Source organism: Macaca thibetana, chromosome 10 (genome assembly GCF_024542745.1).
Source record: "Macaca thibetana thibetana isolate TM-01 chromosome 10, ASM2454274v1, whole genome shotgun sequence".
Lineage (NCBI taxonomy): Eukaryota > Metazoa > Chordata > Mammalia > Primates > Cercopithecidae > Macaca > Macaca thibetana.
In genome coordinates this window covers 25,076,355-25,092,784 of record NC_065587.1, presented here as the reverse complement: position 1 = coordinate 25,092,784, position 16,430 = coordinate 25,076,355, and the positions used below count along the sequence as shown (strand labels likewise).

The window sequence follows — 16,430 nt, the reverse complement described above, 5'->3', positions numbered from 1 at the left end:
ATCTGCACCTCTGCTCAACTCAGAACTGCCCGTGACAATTTCACTTGATTTTTTTGTCTTCCTCTTCACATTTTAGTACCAAAGTGCTTGGGCCATGGAACCTGCCATGCTTGGGTCCAATCTTGGTGACCTTGGGCGTGTTGCTTCACCTCTCTGAACCTCAGTTTCCTCATTTCCAGAATGGGGATGCTACTTTCTCTGGGTTGCTGTGAACATCAATGAGATATTGCACATAAGGCACCTGACATGATGCTTGGCACACAGGAGGTACCCTGCGGGTGGCATCTCTCCTGCCATCTGACACTGCAGGCTGCCGCTGTCCTTTTCTTCCTTCCTTGTCTCCTGCTGACCAGAGTTGGCTTGCAAACTTTCTCTTGGCACACAGTGGGCTGCACCCATCATTGCAAAGCCCTCTCCTGTGTAAGCCCGGCTGGCTGTTCTCGGCTCAGTGTGTTCTTCTGGTTGGCATCTGTCTGGTTCATTTCCTTCCACACTGTGCTTCCTCACCTGTGCCTCTCCTGGGAAAGGGTGAGCCTGAAGGGCTGATTTAGCAGTGTTGGCTGGGAAGGGCAGGGGGCAGGGTAGTCTCCAGGACCTGTGGCTGCAAACAGCTTCTTTCCTTCCTTCCTTCCTTCCTTCCTTCCTTCCTTCCTTCCTTCCTTCCTTCCTTCCCTTACTTTCCTTACTTTCCTTCCTCCTTTCCTTTCCTTTCCTTCCTCCTTTCCTTTCCTTTCCTTTCCTTTCCTTTCCTTTCCTTTCCTTTCCTTTCCTTTCCTTTCCTTTCCTTTCCTTTCCTTTCCTTTCCTTTCCTTTCCTTTCCTTTCCTTTCCTTTCCTTTCCTTTCCTTTGCTTTCCTTTGCTTTCCTTTGCTTTCCTTTCCTTTCCTTTCCTTTCCTTTCCTTTCCTTTCCTTTCCTTTCCTTTCCTTTCCTTTCCTTTCCTTTCCTTTCCTTCTTTTCTTTCTCCCTTCCCTTCCCTTCCTTTCCCTTCCCCTCCCTTCCCCTCCTGTCCCCTCCCCTCCCCTTTTCTTTTCTTTCTTCTTTATTTTGAGACAGAGTCTCACTCTGTCACCCAGGCTGGAGTGCAGTGGCGTGATCTCGGCTCACTGCAACTTCTGCCTCCCGGATTCAAGCGATTCTCATGCCTCAACCTCCTGAGTGGCTGGGATTACAGGCATGCACCACCATGCCCAACCTTCACAGCTATTTTCTGAGGACCTTCTGAGCATGGGCTGGCTATCAGTTTCAGCCCCAGTGAAAAAGGCCAAGGTGAAGGATGCCTGGGATCCAGTTCCAGCTCTGCATCTTTGGCTCTCCATCCATGAGACCCTGGATGTGCCCCCTTCCCCTCTCCAGGCCTCTGAGGGGTGTGGATTCCTCAGTTAGGGTGACCAACTGTCCTGGTTTGCATAGGACTTTCCCAGCTTTAGTACTGAAAGTTTCATGTCCCAGGCACAGTAGGACAGTTGGTCACTGTGCATATTGCATTTCCTCTATAACCACTTGCTGGCCTTCTTTTGGTTGTGCCAACTCCTTGTGGGCCCTCAGAGAGGCCCTTTAAACTCCCCCGGCCTCCCTCAGTTTCCCATATGCACCATTACAGGGTTGACTAGATGGTCTCTGAAGCTTATGGCTAGATTTAAAATTCTACATCTGTGCTATTGAATCATGTTCACCTTCTCTGAAATGTTCTTTGAGTGCTTATTGTTTTTTTTTCCTCCCCAAGATTTTAGTATAAAGAATACAAGGACTTTTTAGAGGAAACGATGCAGACAGAATTAATCCTTTCTCGTTTGATTGTGCACAAATAGACCAGCTACCTGTATGTATCTAGAAATGTGCAATGTCCAGAGGGTTCCCCTTGTTAAATCCTCACCACGGCCCTCCAAGGAAGGTATTTTCAGTCTTCATTACACAGGAGGAAACAAGGCTCAGAGAAGTGTAGTAAGTTGCCCAAGACCACACAGGAGGTGAGCACAGAGGCAGGATTTGGACAGTTTGCAAATGAGCAGTTGCTGTCGTTTTGTGGCTTCAACACTGAGAGTCTGGGGTGAATGGGAGCATGGTTTTGGGTAGGCACATTCTGAGTCCTGATGCTTGAGACTTGGATGCTCCCATTCCCCTTCGGTGGGAAGAGAAGCCCAAGACAGGCCTCTGATGGGGATCAGGGCCCTTCAATGAATCCTGGGTCTCCCACTAGGTCCGCTTACCAGCTGGAGGAGGTGCCCAGGATGCCAAAGGCCTTTTCTGGGTCTTGGATGAGGAAGTCCGTGTAGAGGGCTCCAGTGACAGTGTGGTGCTCGAGCGTCTGTGTGCTGCCTTCGAGAAGAAAGGAGCTGGGACTGAAGGTAAGGAAGCAACGAGCTGGGGAGGGGGCCTGAGTCCAGCCTGGGTGTTGGAATCTATCCTTCTCAGCTGCAGAAAAAGGCCTGAGAAGGCCTGCACAGAGGCTCCAACGTGCAGAGGTGAATGTGCATGAGCCTGTGTGTGCTTTCATTCATTCCAGTATTCAGCGAACACATTGGGCAGCCACTGTGTGCTGGGTACTGTTCCATGTGGTAGTTAACCAGCCTGGAGTGGGCCACGTCCTCATGGGGAAGGGACGAGCTCACAGCCAAGCACACGTGTGCACACTGAGCCTGCAACTGCAGTCTGATGGGGCGCATCAGGGTGCATCTCATTTTTCTGGTAGCCAGGGGGAAATGCGTGCAGATGAATCTAACAGAGAGCCAGGAACATGATGCAGGACAAGTTTGGAGATGGCTTCTGGGCTCAGACTGCAGAGACCCTTGCTGGCCATGCAAAGGTCTTAACCCTAGAGCGACGAGAAGCCATGAAGGATTCTAGGCAGTGGGAGGCGTGATGAGCTTCACATTCTGGAAAGTTCCCTGAGGCTGTAGTGTGAAGATATGGTAGGAAGGCAGGTGGCCAGGGTGAGAGAGGAGCTGGCCTGCCCCAGGAGGTAGAAGCTTCCGGAGGCGTTTAGCAGGTAAAGTCCATAGCACTTGGTGGGAGTTGGATTGGTGGAAGGGGGAGCAAGAGGGGAGATGAAGACATGAAACCAGAACAAAGTGATCATGAGATTCGGTATCCATAGGCTCCAAGTTGAAGTCTAGTTATTTCTACTTTCCCCTGCATGATGTGGGGCAAACTTCTCGTAGTCTTAGTTGATATGTTTTTAAAATGGGGAAAGAAGTCACCCCTTACCCCTTTTTCTCTACCATTTCTGCTATGATGATTGGGTCATATTATGTGCGTGCAGAGCTTTGTCACCAGGGGCAAGGTGTTGCAGGTTTATTGATGAGAATGAGGATGCCGATGGTGACGGAGAACATGATTCCGGGGTTGGGGAGTGTTGCATTGCTCCACTCAGCTGCATCCTCAGCTTTATGGATATCTTCTGGTAGGATTCTGCCCCACACTTAGAGATACATATTCTTATTCCCAAACTGAGTTCCAGAAACGCTTGTGCAAGGTCACCCAGAGGAGAAGGGTCAAAAGGCAGATTCAAAACATGGTTTGTCTGGATCTGAGACTCAGATCCCCACACCACTAGGCACTTAAGAAGGCAATGGTACTGGCTGGGCGTGGTGGTTCACGCCTGTAATCACAGCACTTTGGGAGGCCGGGGCGGGTGGATCACTTGAGGTCAGGAGTTCCAGACCAGCTTGGCCAACATGGTGAAAACCTATCTCTACTAAAAATACAAAAAATTAGCTGGGTGTGATGGCGCACGCCTGTAGTCCCAGCTACTCGGGAGGCTGAGGCAGGAGAATCTCTTGAACCTGGGAGGTGGAGGTTGCAATGAGCCAAGATCGCACCACGGCACTCCAGCCTGGAAAACAAGAGTGAAATTCCATCTGAAAAAAAAAAAAAAAAAAAAAAAAAAAGAAGAAGGTAAATGTACTTAGTGATCTTATCAGTCCCAACTCTCTTTGAGGCCACGATGTGTGCTCTTCCTCACTCATTCCTTGGTCCATTCAGAAAATATGGATGGAGCACCTAATACGTGGCGGCCACTGTCCTAGCCCAGGAGATGCATCAGTGAAGAAAACACACATCTTCACCCACATGGCACTGCCCTTCCAGCAGAGAAGAGACAGTAAGGCGGGTGCGTCTGAAAGAAGAAGACTGAGGACTGTGGCTGTGGTTGAGGTCACTGAGAGAATGACGCTTGGCTGAGAAGATGTCCAAGGACTAGGTTCTGGGACATTCCTATGTCAAGGTGTCAGGGACAAGGTAAACAACCAGCGCAGGAGACCGAGGTGTGGTCAGGGAGGCAGGAGGGAAACCCAGGAGAATGTGACTCCCTGAAAGCCACAGGGGGAGGGAGGGATCGACCTTATCAAATGGGGCTGAAAGGTCAAATGAGGTGTGGGCTGAGGAATGACCATTGGATTTGGGCACGTTGAAGTCATTGGAGATGTAGACAGATGCATCTTGATGGAATGTTTCGGGTGATTGTCCAACTGGAACAGCTTATAAGAAATTGGTAGAAGAGTCACCATCCAGCGAGTGAGTACCGCCAGAAGCTTCCGCCCTATGGTGACCAGCAGAGGCCTCTGTCTGAGACTTTCATGGTGGATTCCTGTGCCTACATCCGGACAGGATTGTCTAACCAGTGAAGCAGCAACAGCATCTGATGCCTGCAGCTCTCCCTGGAGCAAGCTCACAGTGCAAATCCCTCAATTATTCCCAGAGAGCTTGGCTCTGCCAGTGACTGGCACAGAGCTGACTTCTCTGCCCATCATGGAGGCACAGTGCCTGGTGTTCTGGGGGCCCATGAAAATGTGGTTTTAAATTGTTTTAAATTTTAAGGTCAGGGGTACATGTGCAGGATGTGGAGGTTTGTTATATAGGTAAATGTGTGCCATGGTGATTTACCGCAGAGATTGTCCCATCACTCAGGTATTAAGCCCAGCATCCATTAGCTATTCTTCCTGATGCTCTCCCTCCTCACCCCACTGTGTGCCCAGCGTGTGCTGTTCTCTCCCAGAAAATGTTTTAATTTCTGGAACGAAAAAGAACTTTTAGGTCAAGTCAAGTGCAATTCTTTAATATATGCCTATATATTAAATTATATATATGCACATATATGTGTGTATATATGTGTAATTTATATGTATCTATAATGTGTGTATATAGACATATATATGTATACATATATACATATATACATATACATATATACACACATAGAGAGAGAGAGACGGAGTTTCACTCTAGTCACCCAGGCTGGAGTGTAGTGGCACGATCTCGGCTCACTGCAACCTCTGCCTCCCGGGTTCAAGCAATTCTCCTGCCTCAGCTTCCCGAGTAGCTGGGATTACAGGCACCTGCCACCACGCCTGGCTGATTTTTTGTATTTTTAGTAGAGACGGGGTGTCACCATGTTGACCAGGCTGGTCTGGAACTACTGACTTCAAGTGATCCACCCGCCTTGGCCTCCCAAAGTGCTGGGATTACACACACAGTCATGCACCGCCTAGCAATGTTTCAGTCAACGGACTGTGTATACAAATGGTGATTCCATAAGATGATAATACCATATTTTTACTGCACCTTTTTTATGTTTAGATGTGTTTAGATACACAAGTCCTTACCATTGTGTTGTGGTGGCTTACAGTATTCAGTGTGGTCACATGCTGTACAGGCTTGTAGTTAGGAGCCATGGGCTGTACATACAGCCTATGTGTGTGGTAGGCTGTACCATCTAGGTTGGTGTAAGCATACCCTATGGTGTTCCCACAAGGGCTGAATCACCTAATGATGCAGTTCTTGGAGTTCTCACTCCAAAGGCCAGGTGGACTCGTGGCCCTCCAGGCTGTCAAAGGGACCCCTGTCTCTAGGTATGATATGGGCTCAGGAGTGGAGATTTTGGGGAGGCAGGCAGGCATCTCCACCTCCCATTGCACAACCGTATGTGTGTGTGTGTGTATGTGTGTGTATATGGGTATGCCTGTGTGTAAATATATGTGTTTGTGTGTGAACATGTGTGTATATATGTGTATATATGTGTATATGTGTCTATATGTATATGTGTGTATTCGTGTGTGCCTGTGTGTGTGTGCATGTATGTCTAGTTTGTATATGTGAGGGTGTGTATGTAGTGCGTGTGCTTGTGTGTATATATGTGTGTGTATATATGTATGTGTGTATATATGTATGAGTGTATATGTGTGTATATGCTTGAGTGTGTTTGTATATATGTGTGCATGTGTGTGTATTTATGTATGAGTGTGTTTGTATACATGTGTGTATGTGTGTATATATGTTTGTGTGTATGTGTGTATGAGTGTGTATAAGTGTGTGCATGTGTGTATATGTGTGTATATATGTATGTTTGTATATATGTGTGTATGTGTGTATATGTGTGTATATATGTGTGTATGTGTGTATATGTTTGTATATATGTGAGTGTGTTTATATACATGTGTGCATGTATATATGTGTGTACATATGTATGAGTGTGTTTGTATATATGTGTGTATATATGTGTAAGTGTGTGTATGTGTGTATGTGTGTATATATGTGTATATATGTATAAGTGTGTTTGTATACATGCCTGTGCATGTGTGTGTGTGTGTGTGTGTATATATATTTTCATGGAGGAAGGTGCCCAGGAAAGCAAAAGTGCCTAGGACCTAGGAAGTCGTGCCGTGGCCCTGGCTGTGCTCACCCTGCAGGGGTCCTGGCATTTACTTAATCCTGGCAATGATGGATTCCCCTCCATGCAGGCTGGGGTGTGAGATGCATCTGCCTCTTTGCTAGCTGGGAAAGGAGAATGAATGAGTGGCAGAAACTGCTAGTTGTGGAGCCCTTGGTTGGAGCCAGGCCTGTGGGCTTCACTGCACCCCAGCTACAGGGAGGTGATTGAGTCCTTGCTGAGGTCCAGTGGCTTCCCAGGGCCCTGTAGGCGCCGAGCACAGGGCTAGCACTGAACCTGGGCAGCCTCACTCCAAAGGCCAGGTGGACTCGTGGCTCTCCAGGCTGTCAAAGGGACCCCAGTCTCTATGTATGATATGGGCTCAGGAGTGGAGATTTTGGGGAGGCAGGGAGGCATCTCACTCACATCTCAGAGTGAGATCCATCTCACTCACCCAGCCAGGAGAAAGAGCTGGGGAAGCCCAGGCTTTGGGCCCCAGAGCCCTGAGGTGGCTCCTGCTCAGTGCTCAACTGCACCATTGGTGACTCCTGGAAAGTCTCCTCCCGGTTCCGTAGGACAGCAGTCCTGGTGAAACCCAGGGGCCGTGGTGAGGATGAAGGTGCTGCGTACACAGAGCATTTCCGCCTCCCGCTCCTTCAGCTCTCTGCCCAGAGCTCCCCCTTTAGACGCCTTTCCTGCCCTGTCTGAAGCTGTCCCCCTGGCAGCCTCACGACCCCATCACGATTCCGTTTCCTCCTTCAGGGCCCTTGCCAGGCTCTGTGAAGTTGTGGTTGTTTGTCTGCTTGCTTGCTTGTTGCCATTCTCCCTACGACCCTGCGCTCCCTGAGGGCAGTTGTTCCCGTTCACTGTCTCCCCAGGGCCCTGATCATAACAAGGCCGTATCTGCATGTTCCCCTCCCCTCTCCTGTTCCCATCACACAGCTCTCTTTGCTGCTCTTCAAACATACCATGCACATTCCCACCTCTGGGCGCTGGCGTCAGCAGCACCTTCTGCCTGGAGGGCCCTTCTGCCACATTCCAGCCCAGTGCTGCCCATGGCCTTTCCCTGACCTCCCTGTGGAAAGCAGTGACCCCTCCCTGCCTGTGATCCTGGCTCCCTCCCTGGTTTTTCTCTTCCCCGCTGCTTTGGTCACCGGGGCATGTCCCACACTTGCTCGTCAGTAATTTCCCCTTGGGGAAGGCCAGCTGCGTGGTGACAGGGGCGAGGCTGGTCACCTCTGCGGGGACGACAGCTGGCACAGCTGGCGGGATGAGGTGCACAGTGAATCCTTTTTACAAAACTGATGAATATGTGAAAACTCAGTGATCCAGAATCAATGAAATGTATTATCAAAGGGAATGTTTTCTGGATCCTGCCTTGTAGGCAAAAGAGATGGAAAGTAGGGTTGGAAGCAGAAGGCATAGGGCAGAGTGAGGCTGGAGTGGGCAGAAGGGGATGTGGTTAGATTTGGGGCCCCTCCCCTTTATCCATGAGGTCTGTCGTGTCAGTCGCAGGCATCCCTAGGAGGATGCTATAAAGCCCTCAGTTCCCAAGGGAGAGACTCTGTCCTCATCCTTTGCCTTAAACCCCCTGATAAGACACATTAATTACGACATTTTGTTTCAAAAGAAAAAATAGTTCTCTTCCCCTATTGCTTTCTGGTTGGCTCTGAGTTAATGAGAACATTCGATCATCCAGAACACTTGGGGCATTCCGGCTGACCCAGGGCTCGCTGTTTATGACCTCTTTCCTCAGGTACATTTGCTGAGTGTTCCCACAAAGGTCAGCAGGGATCAGCCCTCATGGAGCCCAGGCACAGTGGACAGTCAGGTGACAGGCCCTCATCAACCTCTGAGTGTGACCTGCAGAGGCTGAGGGAGCCCTGTCTAGGGGCCCCCTCAGCTTCAGGCTCCTGGGGGAGGTGACGAAGCCTGAAGTTGTGAGAAAGATATGCTGGATAAGGCTCCATCTTCCAGAAGTATCCATGGGGCTCCCGAAAGCCAAAGACTTCATGGGAAATGCTTTCATGGACAAAATTGTGGAATAAAAGTCAACTTCAGGATAGAGGAGTGAATGAGGGGAACAAGCAGGCCTGGAACTTGGGTACTGTTTTCCAGGACATTGCCTGGGAAATGTGGCATCTCCATGTGCTGGACACCACCCTGGACAGAGGCAGGCTTTTGGACCAGCAGACCTGTGGCCTCATCCTGCTGTGCGCCATTAGCCAAACTGCCTCATGTCTCTGAACTTCGGTGTCATCTTCTAGAAACCAGCCCAGAGATGCTCACATCACCAACCAGAGTGAAATCACTCATGCTGGCATGTCCAGCAGAGAGTGCTAGGAGCCGGGGCTTAGCAAACATCAACATCCTTTCTTGTTTCTTCCCTGTCCCCTACTGGGTCATGATCCTCATTCAGAGCCCAGCCCTGTACTGGCTGCTGAGCCTAACAATGAGTCGACCAGTCCCTGCTCTGAGGTTGCTTCCAATACAGTGGAAGGAGGCAGCCAGGTAAACAGATACCTGTGGCATTGCAAATGCAGCATGGACGTTTGCGCCAAAGCCTGGTGTGTGCTTTGTCACCTTGCTCCCCGTGGGTGCCCATTGGAAGGGGACTTTCTTGAGGGCAGGGACTGCATGGCTCTGAAAGCCTCACAGGACACTCTTGAAACAGGGAAACTTCACTTCACTAGAAGGGTTCTGTGCTGGTAACTTCCATTATCCTGGACAGGGGCAATCTGGGAAGTGAGCACAGAGTACCTCTAAGCAACCACACAGGTGGCAGATGCCATGCCCTTTACTCCTACACAGGCTCACGAAAGCTGCAGACTGCTTTTTTTTGCAGGGAGTTCCAAGAAATGCAGGTCCTTTGTTTCCTAGCTTACTGGAGTTTAGAGGCAGCAAATTAGGATTTGAGGGGAAGACTTAGGACCCTAGTGCATGCGAGTACGTTGGCAATAGCAGGATGGGAAAGCAAAGTAAGATCGTTCCGGATACATCCAAGAGTCATGATAATCTGACCACTCTTAATAGGAATCCATCTGGGGACCGGGTGCAGTAGCTTATGCTTGTAATCCCAGCATTGTGGGAGGCCGAGGCCGGCAGATCACTTGAGGTCAGGAGTTCGAGACCAGCCTGGCCAACATGGTGAAACCCCGTCTCTACTCAAAATACAAAATTAGCTGGGCATGTTGGTTCACACCTGTAATCCCAGCTACTCGGGAGGCTGTGGCAGAAGAATTGCTTGAACCTGGGAGGTGGAGGCTACAGTGAGCCGAGATCACTCCATTGCACTCCAGCCTGGGCGACAAGAGCGAAACTCTGTCTCAAAAAAAAAAAAAAAAAACCCCAAAATCCATCTGCAGTCATTCAGTGTGGGGACAGCTATCCCAAACCTGTGATTGCAACCTGTGAGCATCACAATAGTTAGAGTGATATAATAAATGAACAGCAATCCCTTAATTAATTAATCCATGCATTCATTCTGCAAGCACTTCTGGACTCTCCCTGTGCCAAGCATGACGCTGGGCACTGAGGATGTGAATATAAAGCACACTTTGTGATTCGGAAACACCAGCAAAGGTTTAAGTGCAGTGAAGGGCAGTGACAACCGTTACAGCTGACTGAGTGACCATTATGTGCTGGACACTGTACTAAAATATTTTACGTACATTATCTCCTTTAAGCCATAAGCCACTCTGGGAGGTATGCATTATTGAATCCACATTTTACAGTGGAGGAAACTGATGCTCACAGACTTACAGGGCTTGACACCCTTCACACAGTCATAAATGGTAAAGAACCTAGGATTTCTCTAGCCGCCAAGATCAGGCCCATTTGTTTCTCCCACCCTGTCTCTTGAAACCAATGTGCCCGTATCTCCCAAAAGTATTCCCTGTATTTATTTGGTTGATGGTATTCAAAATGATTTTACGTGGCATACAACTAAATATTTTAAAAATATTTCATCATAATTGCCATGCATATCAGAAAACGAACATGTCTTGCACATCAAATCTGCAATATGATTCTTCTTTTAAAATGAATGTACTGTACTTGTGAAAATGTAAGTCGATTTAAAGAAAACATTAAGTAAATCACAGCCCAGGTGATAGGTGGTTATATATATAGAAAAACTCGAGGAGATTGAGTATGCAGATGATGTTTGGGAAAAACAGGTATCCTAGATTTAAGAAAGCAAGAAAGAATAAAATCCACTTTGGAAATAATGTCCACAAATTCACCACAGCAGGAGAAACGTGGGTGCCTTCAACCATGAGCTTTAGCTATCTGGGAACACATTAAGATGGATACTGTGTGTTTAGGGGATGCCAGCTGATTGCAATGTGTCCCCACCAGGTCCTAGCACTCATGCCACCGTGTCTCTTTCCAGGGTCCTCTGCCCTGCGGACCTGTGAGCAGCCCCTCCAGTGTGAGATTTTCCACCAGCTGGGATGTGACCCTGTGCGGTACGACCTCACGGGCTGGCTCCACAGAGCCAAGCCCAACCTCTCAGCCCTGGATGCACCCCAGGTCCTGCAACAGTCAAAAAGGTGAGTTGGACCAGGGCTGGGGACGGGGATGGGGCATTGAAGGCACTGTGTTTTCCTTCCCACCTAAACTATGCAGCTACAACAACACAGTGTGGGAGGGCCAGCCCAGGAATCCCATCCCTCCATAATGGAACAAAGAACCATAACTTGAATTGGAGCAGTGCAATGTCTCCCTGGGGCCAGAGCGAATCCGGCCGAGGAGAAAAGCTGGCCTTCTGGGGAGGTGGAACAAAAGCTAAAAAGCTGTGACTTCTTATTTTGGCACTTTGCCTTTCATTAAGTATCTGAGAGATGATGTGACTGGAACAACTTTTATGGACATTCAAGAACTAGGGAGTCGTAAAACTGAAATGATACGTTTTGTAGCATTAAAAAAAGCTCACCATGTTCCCTGGCTGCTCAGCCCAGAGTGCTGGCATGAGGCTGGCAGCATTCTCTGCTTTTAGTTCAGAGGGTTATTGGAAAATGCTGTGTGTGTGTGTGGTGTGTGTGTGTGCATGTGTGTGTACGTGTGTATGTTTGTGTGTGTGTGCACGCATGCTCCCAAGTTCAATGCTGGAATTCTGCAGGGGTAGAGCTTAGAGACAAGAAGAGAAACTGAGACCACCAGGGAGGTGCTGGTGTCTCAGGTGGGCACCAGGGTGAGAAAGGACCACTTGCTCACTACCCCCTATATGCCTCGGATCAGCATAAACGCTTTATTAGTATCCTCTTAATCCTTATCACAACACAAGATCCTTAGTCCCATTTTACACATGAGAAAAATCGAGGCCCTGAGCGGTGAAGTGGCTTGCCTTTGCTCAACACAGCAAAACAGAAGCACAGCCAGGACCCACCTTGAGTCTAAGAGATGCTTGGAGAATTCCCAGCACCTTATGTCAGAGCTGACTAGAAACCCATATCCAGGAGTGGGGCTCGTGAACATCCAGCTCCTGGAGAGAGATCCAGGCCAGGGATGGGACAACAGGAGCTGTGAGCACACAGAGGACTGAATGATGACCTAGGTGGCCCGGGTTGAGTCCCAGCCCTGCCCTTTGTCACCTGAGTGACCGTGGGCAGTCACTCTCCCTTCTCTGGTTGTTTCTGCTTCCTGCACCATAAATAAGAGTTGGATGAGGCTACAAGACTCAATGGCTATAGCCCAGCTTTGGAGTCAGGAATATGCTCAGATTCTGTTTTTTCCTCTTTTAAGCTACATGACCTGGACCTCAGTTTCATAATCTAAGAAATGGGAATGGGGTCCCAAAGCTCCCATGTCTGATCTAAGAAGGCTTTGGTGACGTAAAATAGCAGATGACCTGTTAGACAGCCTGGTTCATAGTTGGCTCATGGAAGAGGGCAGGCCAGCTCTGTTTTATTGGAACAGACACTTAAAAAGCTAGCACCTTGGCCAGGCGCAGTGGCTCACTCCTGTAATCCCAGCACTTTGGGAGGCCAAGGCGGGCAGATCACGAGGTCAAGAGATCGAGATCATCCTGGCCAACATGGTGAAACCCTGTCTTTACTAAAAATACAAAAATTAGACGGGCCTGGTGGCGGTTGCCTATAGTCCCAGCTACTTGGGAGGCTGAAGCAGGAGAATCGCTTGAACCCGGGAGGCAGAGGTTGCAGTGAGCCGAGATCACATCACTGCACTCCAGTCTGGCGACAGGGCAAGACTCTGTCTCAAAAAAACCACCACCACCACCACCACTAACAAAAAGCTAGCACCCTGGCCACTAACCTCAGGGATGCTGAGGGAAGGCACTATCTGCTCAGGTGTCAGTCTGGGTATTTATTTATTTATTTATTTATTTATTTTTGAGACGGAGTCTTGCTCTATCGCCCAGGCTGGAGAGCAGTGGTGCGATCTTGGCTCACTGCAAGCTCCGCCTCCCGGGTTCATGCCATTCTCCTGCCTCAGCCTCCCGAGCAGCTGGGACTACAGGTGCCCGCCACCACGCCCGGCTAATTTTTTGTGTTTTTAGTAGAGATGGGGTTTCATCGTGTTAGCCAGGATGGTCTCAATCTCCTGACCTCGTGATCCGCCCACCTTGGCCTCCCAAAGTGCTGGGATTACAGGCGTGAGCCACCGCGCCCGGCCCAGGCTGGGTATTTATTTGACATTATCTTGCAGCTCCACAAACTGCGTGCCCAGCCTGAGTCATTCCTTCTTGCATGAAACACATGGCGCGTGCCTACTGTGTGCTAGGCCTGGTCGAGGAATAGCAGAGAGGAGTTTGCCCTCTAAGAAAGTATAGGTGTCGTAGCCTTGCTATAGGTATGTAAGTGACAAGAATATCCATAGGACAGATGCTCTAAGCCGAGGGAGGGAGGGAGCATTTGCAGGTAGAAGACGGGCATCGGGAAGGAGCTGGCATTTGCCATGAAGCAAAGCCTCACCTGGCAGGAGAGACTGTGAATGAAGGAGAGCAGCTGGGACACGTGACTGTAGAGGAGGCTTTAGGAAGCAGAGGAGCAGGACGCAAGAAGGCTTGTTCTGTTTGCCACCACCCAGGCCACGGCTTTCCCAAGAACTTCCTAAAGTTCCTCTCTCTTTTCCCTCCTCCCCACCAGAGAGGAGCTGCGGAATCTATTCCAGGCCCGAGCCAAGCTGCCTCCTGTGTGCCGGGCTGTGGCAGGCCTGGAGGGCACCTCCCAGCAGGCCCTGCAGAGGAACCGCATGGTGAGGAGGACCTTTGCCAGCAGCCTGGCCGCGGTGAGGAGGAAAGCCCCGTGCTCCCAGATCAAGCTGCAGATGGTGAGTAGGCACCCTGTCTCATGGTGTCCTGGCCTTCGCTGCCTCCATCCTCATCTCCTCTGGGCTGAGTCATGTGCCTACATCATCTCTAACCTCCCCAGCAAGGCCAGAGGGGCGAGCGTCACCCCACGCCCCACAGAGGAGGAAATGGGGGCTCCCAGCAGCAGTGAAACTTGACTCTGGTCACACCCCCGGGAAGTGACCGATCCAAGTCTGAGGCCTTCAGCCTGTGCTGCTTGGTGTTGAGTTGAGAGGCCTGGAGGAGTTCCCACAAGCTATGAATGCCCTCTTGACTCCAGTGACACATATGAGAGCCAGACCAGCCCTGTCTGCCTTGCTCACCACCAGGTTCCCCTGGGGCAAGGCGGCAGGGCCCAGCTGGATGTAAATGTGGTACCTAGACCTGGAATGTGAATCCGTGAATAAAGGAAGGCATGAGATTGGTCAGTGGCCAGGCTGAGCACAGATGAGAATGGGCTGAGACAAGGGAAGGACACCTTTAAATAAACCTTGTAGTGGCCTGGCGCAGTGGCTCACACCTGTAATCCCAGTGCTTTGGGAGACCAAAACGGGCAGATCACAAGGTCACGAGTTCAAGACCAGCCTGGCCAATGTGGTGAAACCCCGTCTCTACTCAAAGTACAAAAAATTAGCCGGGCGTGGTGGCGAGCACCTGAAGTCCCACTACTTGGGAGGCTGAGGCAGGAGAATCGCTTCAACCTGGGAGGAGAAGGTTGCAATGAGCTGAGATCGTGCCTCTGCACTCCAGCCTGGTGACAGAGTGAGACTGTGTCTCAAAAAATAATAATAATAAATGAATTAATTTTTAAAAAGAAAAAAAATGAACCTCCTGGTGGGTTATAGTGGAAACACCCTTAGCCTTAGTCCTGAGTTCTAGTCCTAGCTCTTCTGCCCCTGGTCTGTGTGACCTGGGTCCACTCACTTGCTCTCTCCATGCCTCAGTTTCTCCATCTGTTTCAACAAGGACCATTATTTCTCATGAATCCAAATCAGACTGTAGGGAGCTCCTTGATGTAGGGCATAGGGGCCCCAAAGATGCCCAGGTTGGGCTTAATGAATATTTGAGGAGGGTCCAGTCCCCTTTCTGTGTCTCTCTGAGACACCTGGCCCTGACTTCCCTCTGTTTGGTCCTAGGATGCACTGACCAGCATGATCAAAAGGTCCCGGCTACACTTTATCCACTGCCTGGTACTGAACCCTGTGGTGGAAAGCAGGAGTGAGCAGGAATCTCCTACACCACCACAGCCTGGTAGAGACAAGCCTGGGGCAGGTGCACCTCTGGCCCTGGATATCCCAGCACTGAGGGTGCAGCTTGCTGGGTTCCACATCCTGGAGGCTCTGCGTCTACACAGGACAGGTAAGAGACAGCCAGGACAGAGCACCTTGTCTCTGACTCCTGGGACATGTCCACCCACCAGTGGCAGCCAAGGGATGGGAGCCCCTGCCACGTGCTAGGAGCTTCACACCCAGCATCCTGGTTACTCTTCCCAGCAGTCTTCTGAGATGAGGCCACTGATGCTTAGGGAGGTGGAAGTACTTGCTCATGGTCACCTTGCCTGGACATGGCAGAGTCTGGATCAGGACCCAGGTCTCTTTGAGTCTGAAGTCCACTGGTTTTGTTTTTTTTTTTTTCTTTATTTCTTCTAAAAACACACACACACACACACACAAAACGGGATACATGTACCACACATACAGGTTTGTTACATAGGTATATGTGTGCTATGGTGGTTAGCTGCACCTGTTGAAAAAGCCCATATTATTTCTAGAATTGCCTGTACGCTCCTAGAAGACTACGGCTGTGTCTTCCTTTTAGCCATGAATTTCTAAGGAGCATTGTCTTGCAATAGAGGGTGGAATTTCCGTGATGAGTGATATTTTGGTGTTCATGATGCTCAGTTTGGTTTGGGAGATTGCTGTGATCCCAGGAGACGATGATATGATTTGATGAGGGCTCATATCACCCAGGGATACAGGAGGCCCTGAGGCCTAGAGGAGGGAGCTTCGTACTTTCACTGGGAATCTGGGGAAACCTCACAGCAATGTAATATCATAGTCAGGCCTCGAAGCATAAGAAACTGCTCACCTCTGGCAAGGGGAGGAAACATTAGGCAGAAGGATCAGAAAGTATGAAGGAGGGAGGCATAAAAGGGGCAGGTTTTTCAGAGAAGTAGATTCAGAGTGAGTGAGGAGTTGTGGGAGAAGAGGCCGAGACATCCACCAGCGCAGGCTGCGAATGCCTGTGTTGGGTTATCACCAGGTCCACCTGGGGAGATGATGGGCTGACAGGGGGATGGAGGGGTTCTAATCAAGGGATTGAAATTTTTGGGTCTGTATTTTAGTAAGCAAGTGTGCACCTGATGTCCCCACATCAGCTAATCTTAGGAGTTGAGTTTGATCTCAGTCCTTGCTATCCTTTTCTGCCTCTCAGTCCCCAAAGGCCACCGCATTGACTCCCCTCTCTGACAGTCA

The 16,430-nt window shown here is 49.8% G+C and overlaps 1 protein-coding gene across 2 annotated transcripts in view; it reads left to right on the top strand.

Moving 5' to 3' along the window:
* Positions 1-16,430, top strand: part of MYO18B (myosin XVIIIB) — a 300,206-nt gene that overhangs the window by 93,841 nt on the left and 189,935 nt on the right. For both annotated transcript variants that reach the window (XM_050745880.1, XM_050745879.1), the window contains exons 17-20: positions 2,199-2,346; positions 11,038-11,197; positions 13,754-13,937; positions 15,093-15,315. In XM_050745880.1, coding sequence (XP_050601837.1) covers positions 2,199-2,346; positions 11,038-11,197; positions 13,754-13,937; positions 15,093-15,315 — 715 coding nt within the window. The remainder of the gene's footprint in view (positions 1-2,198; positions 2,347-11,037; positions 11,198-13,753; positions 13,938-15,092; positions 15,316-16,430) is intronic.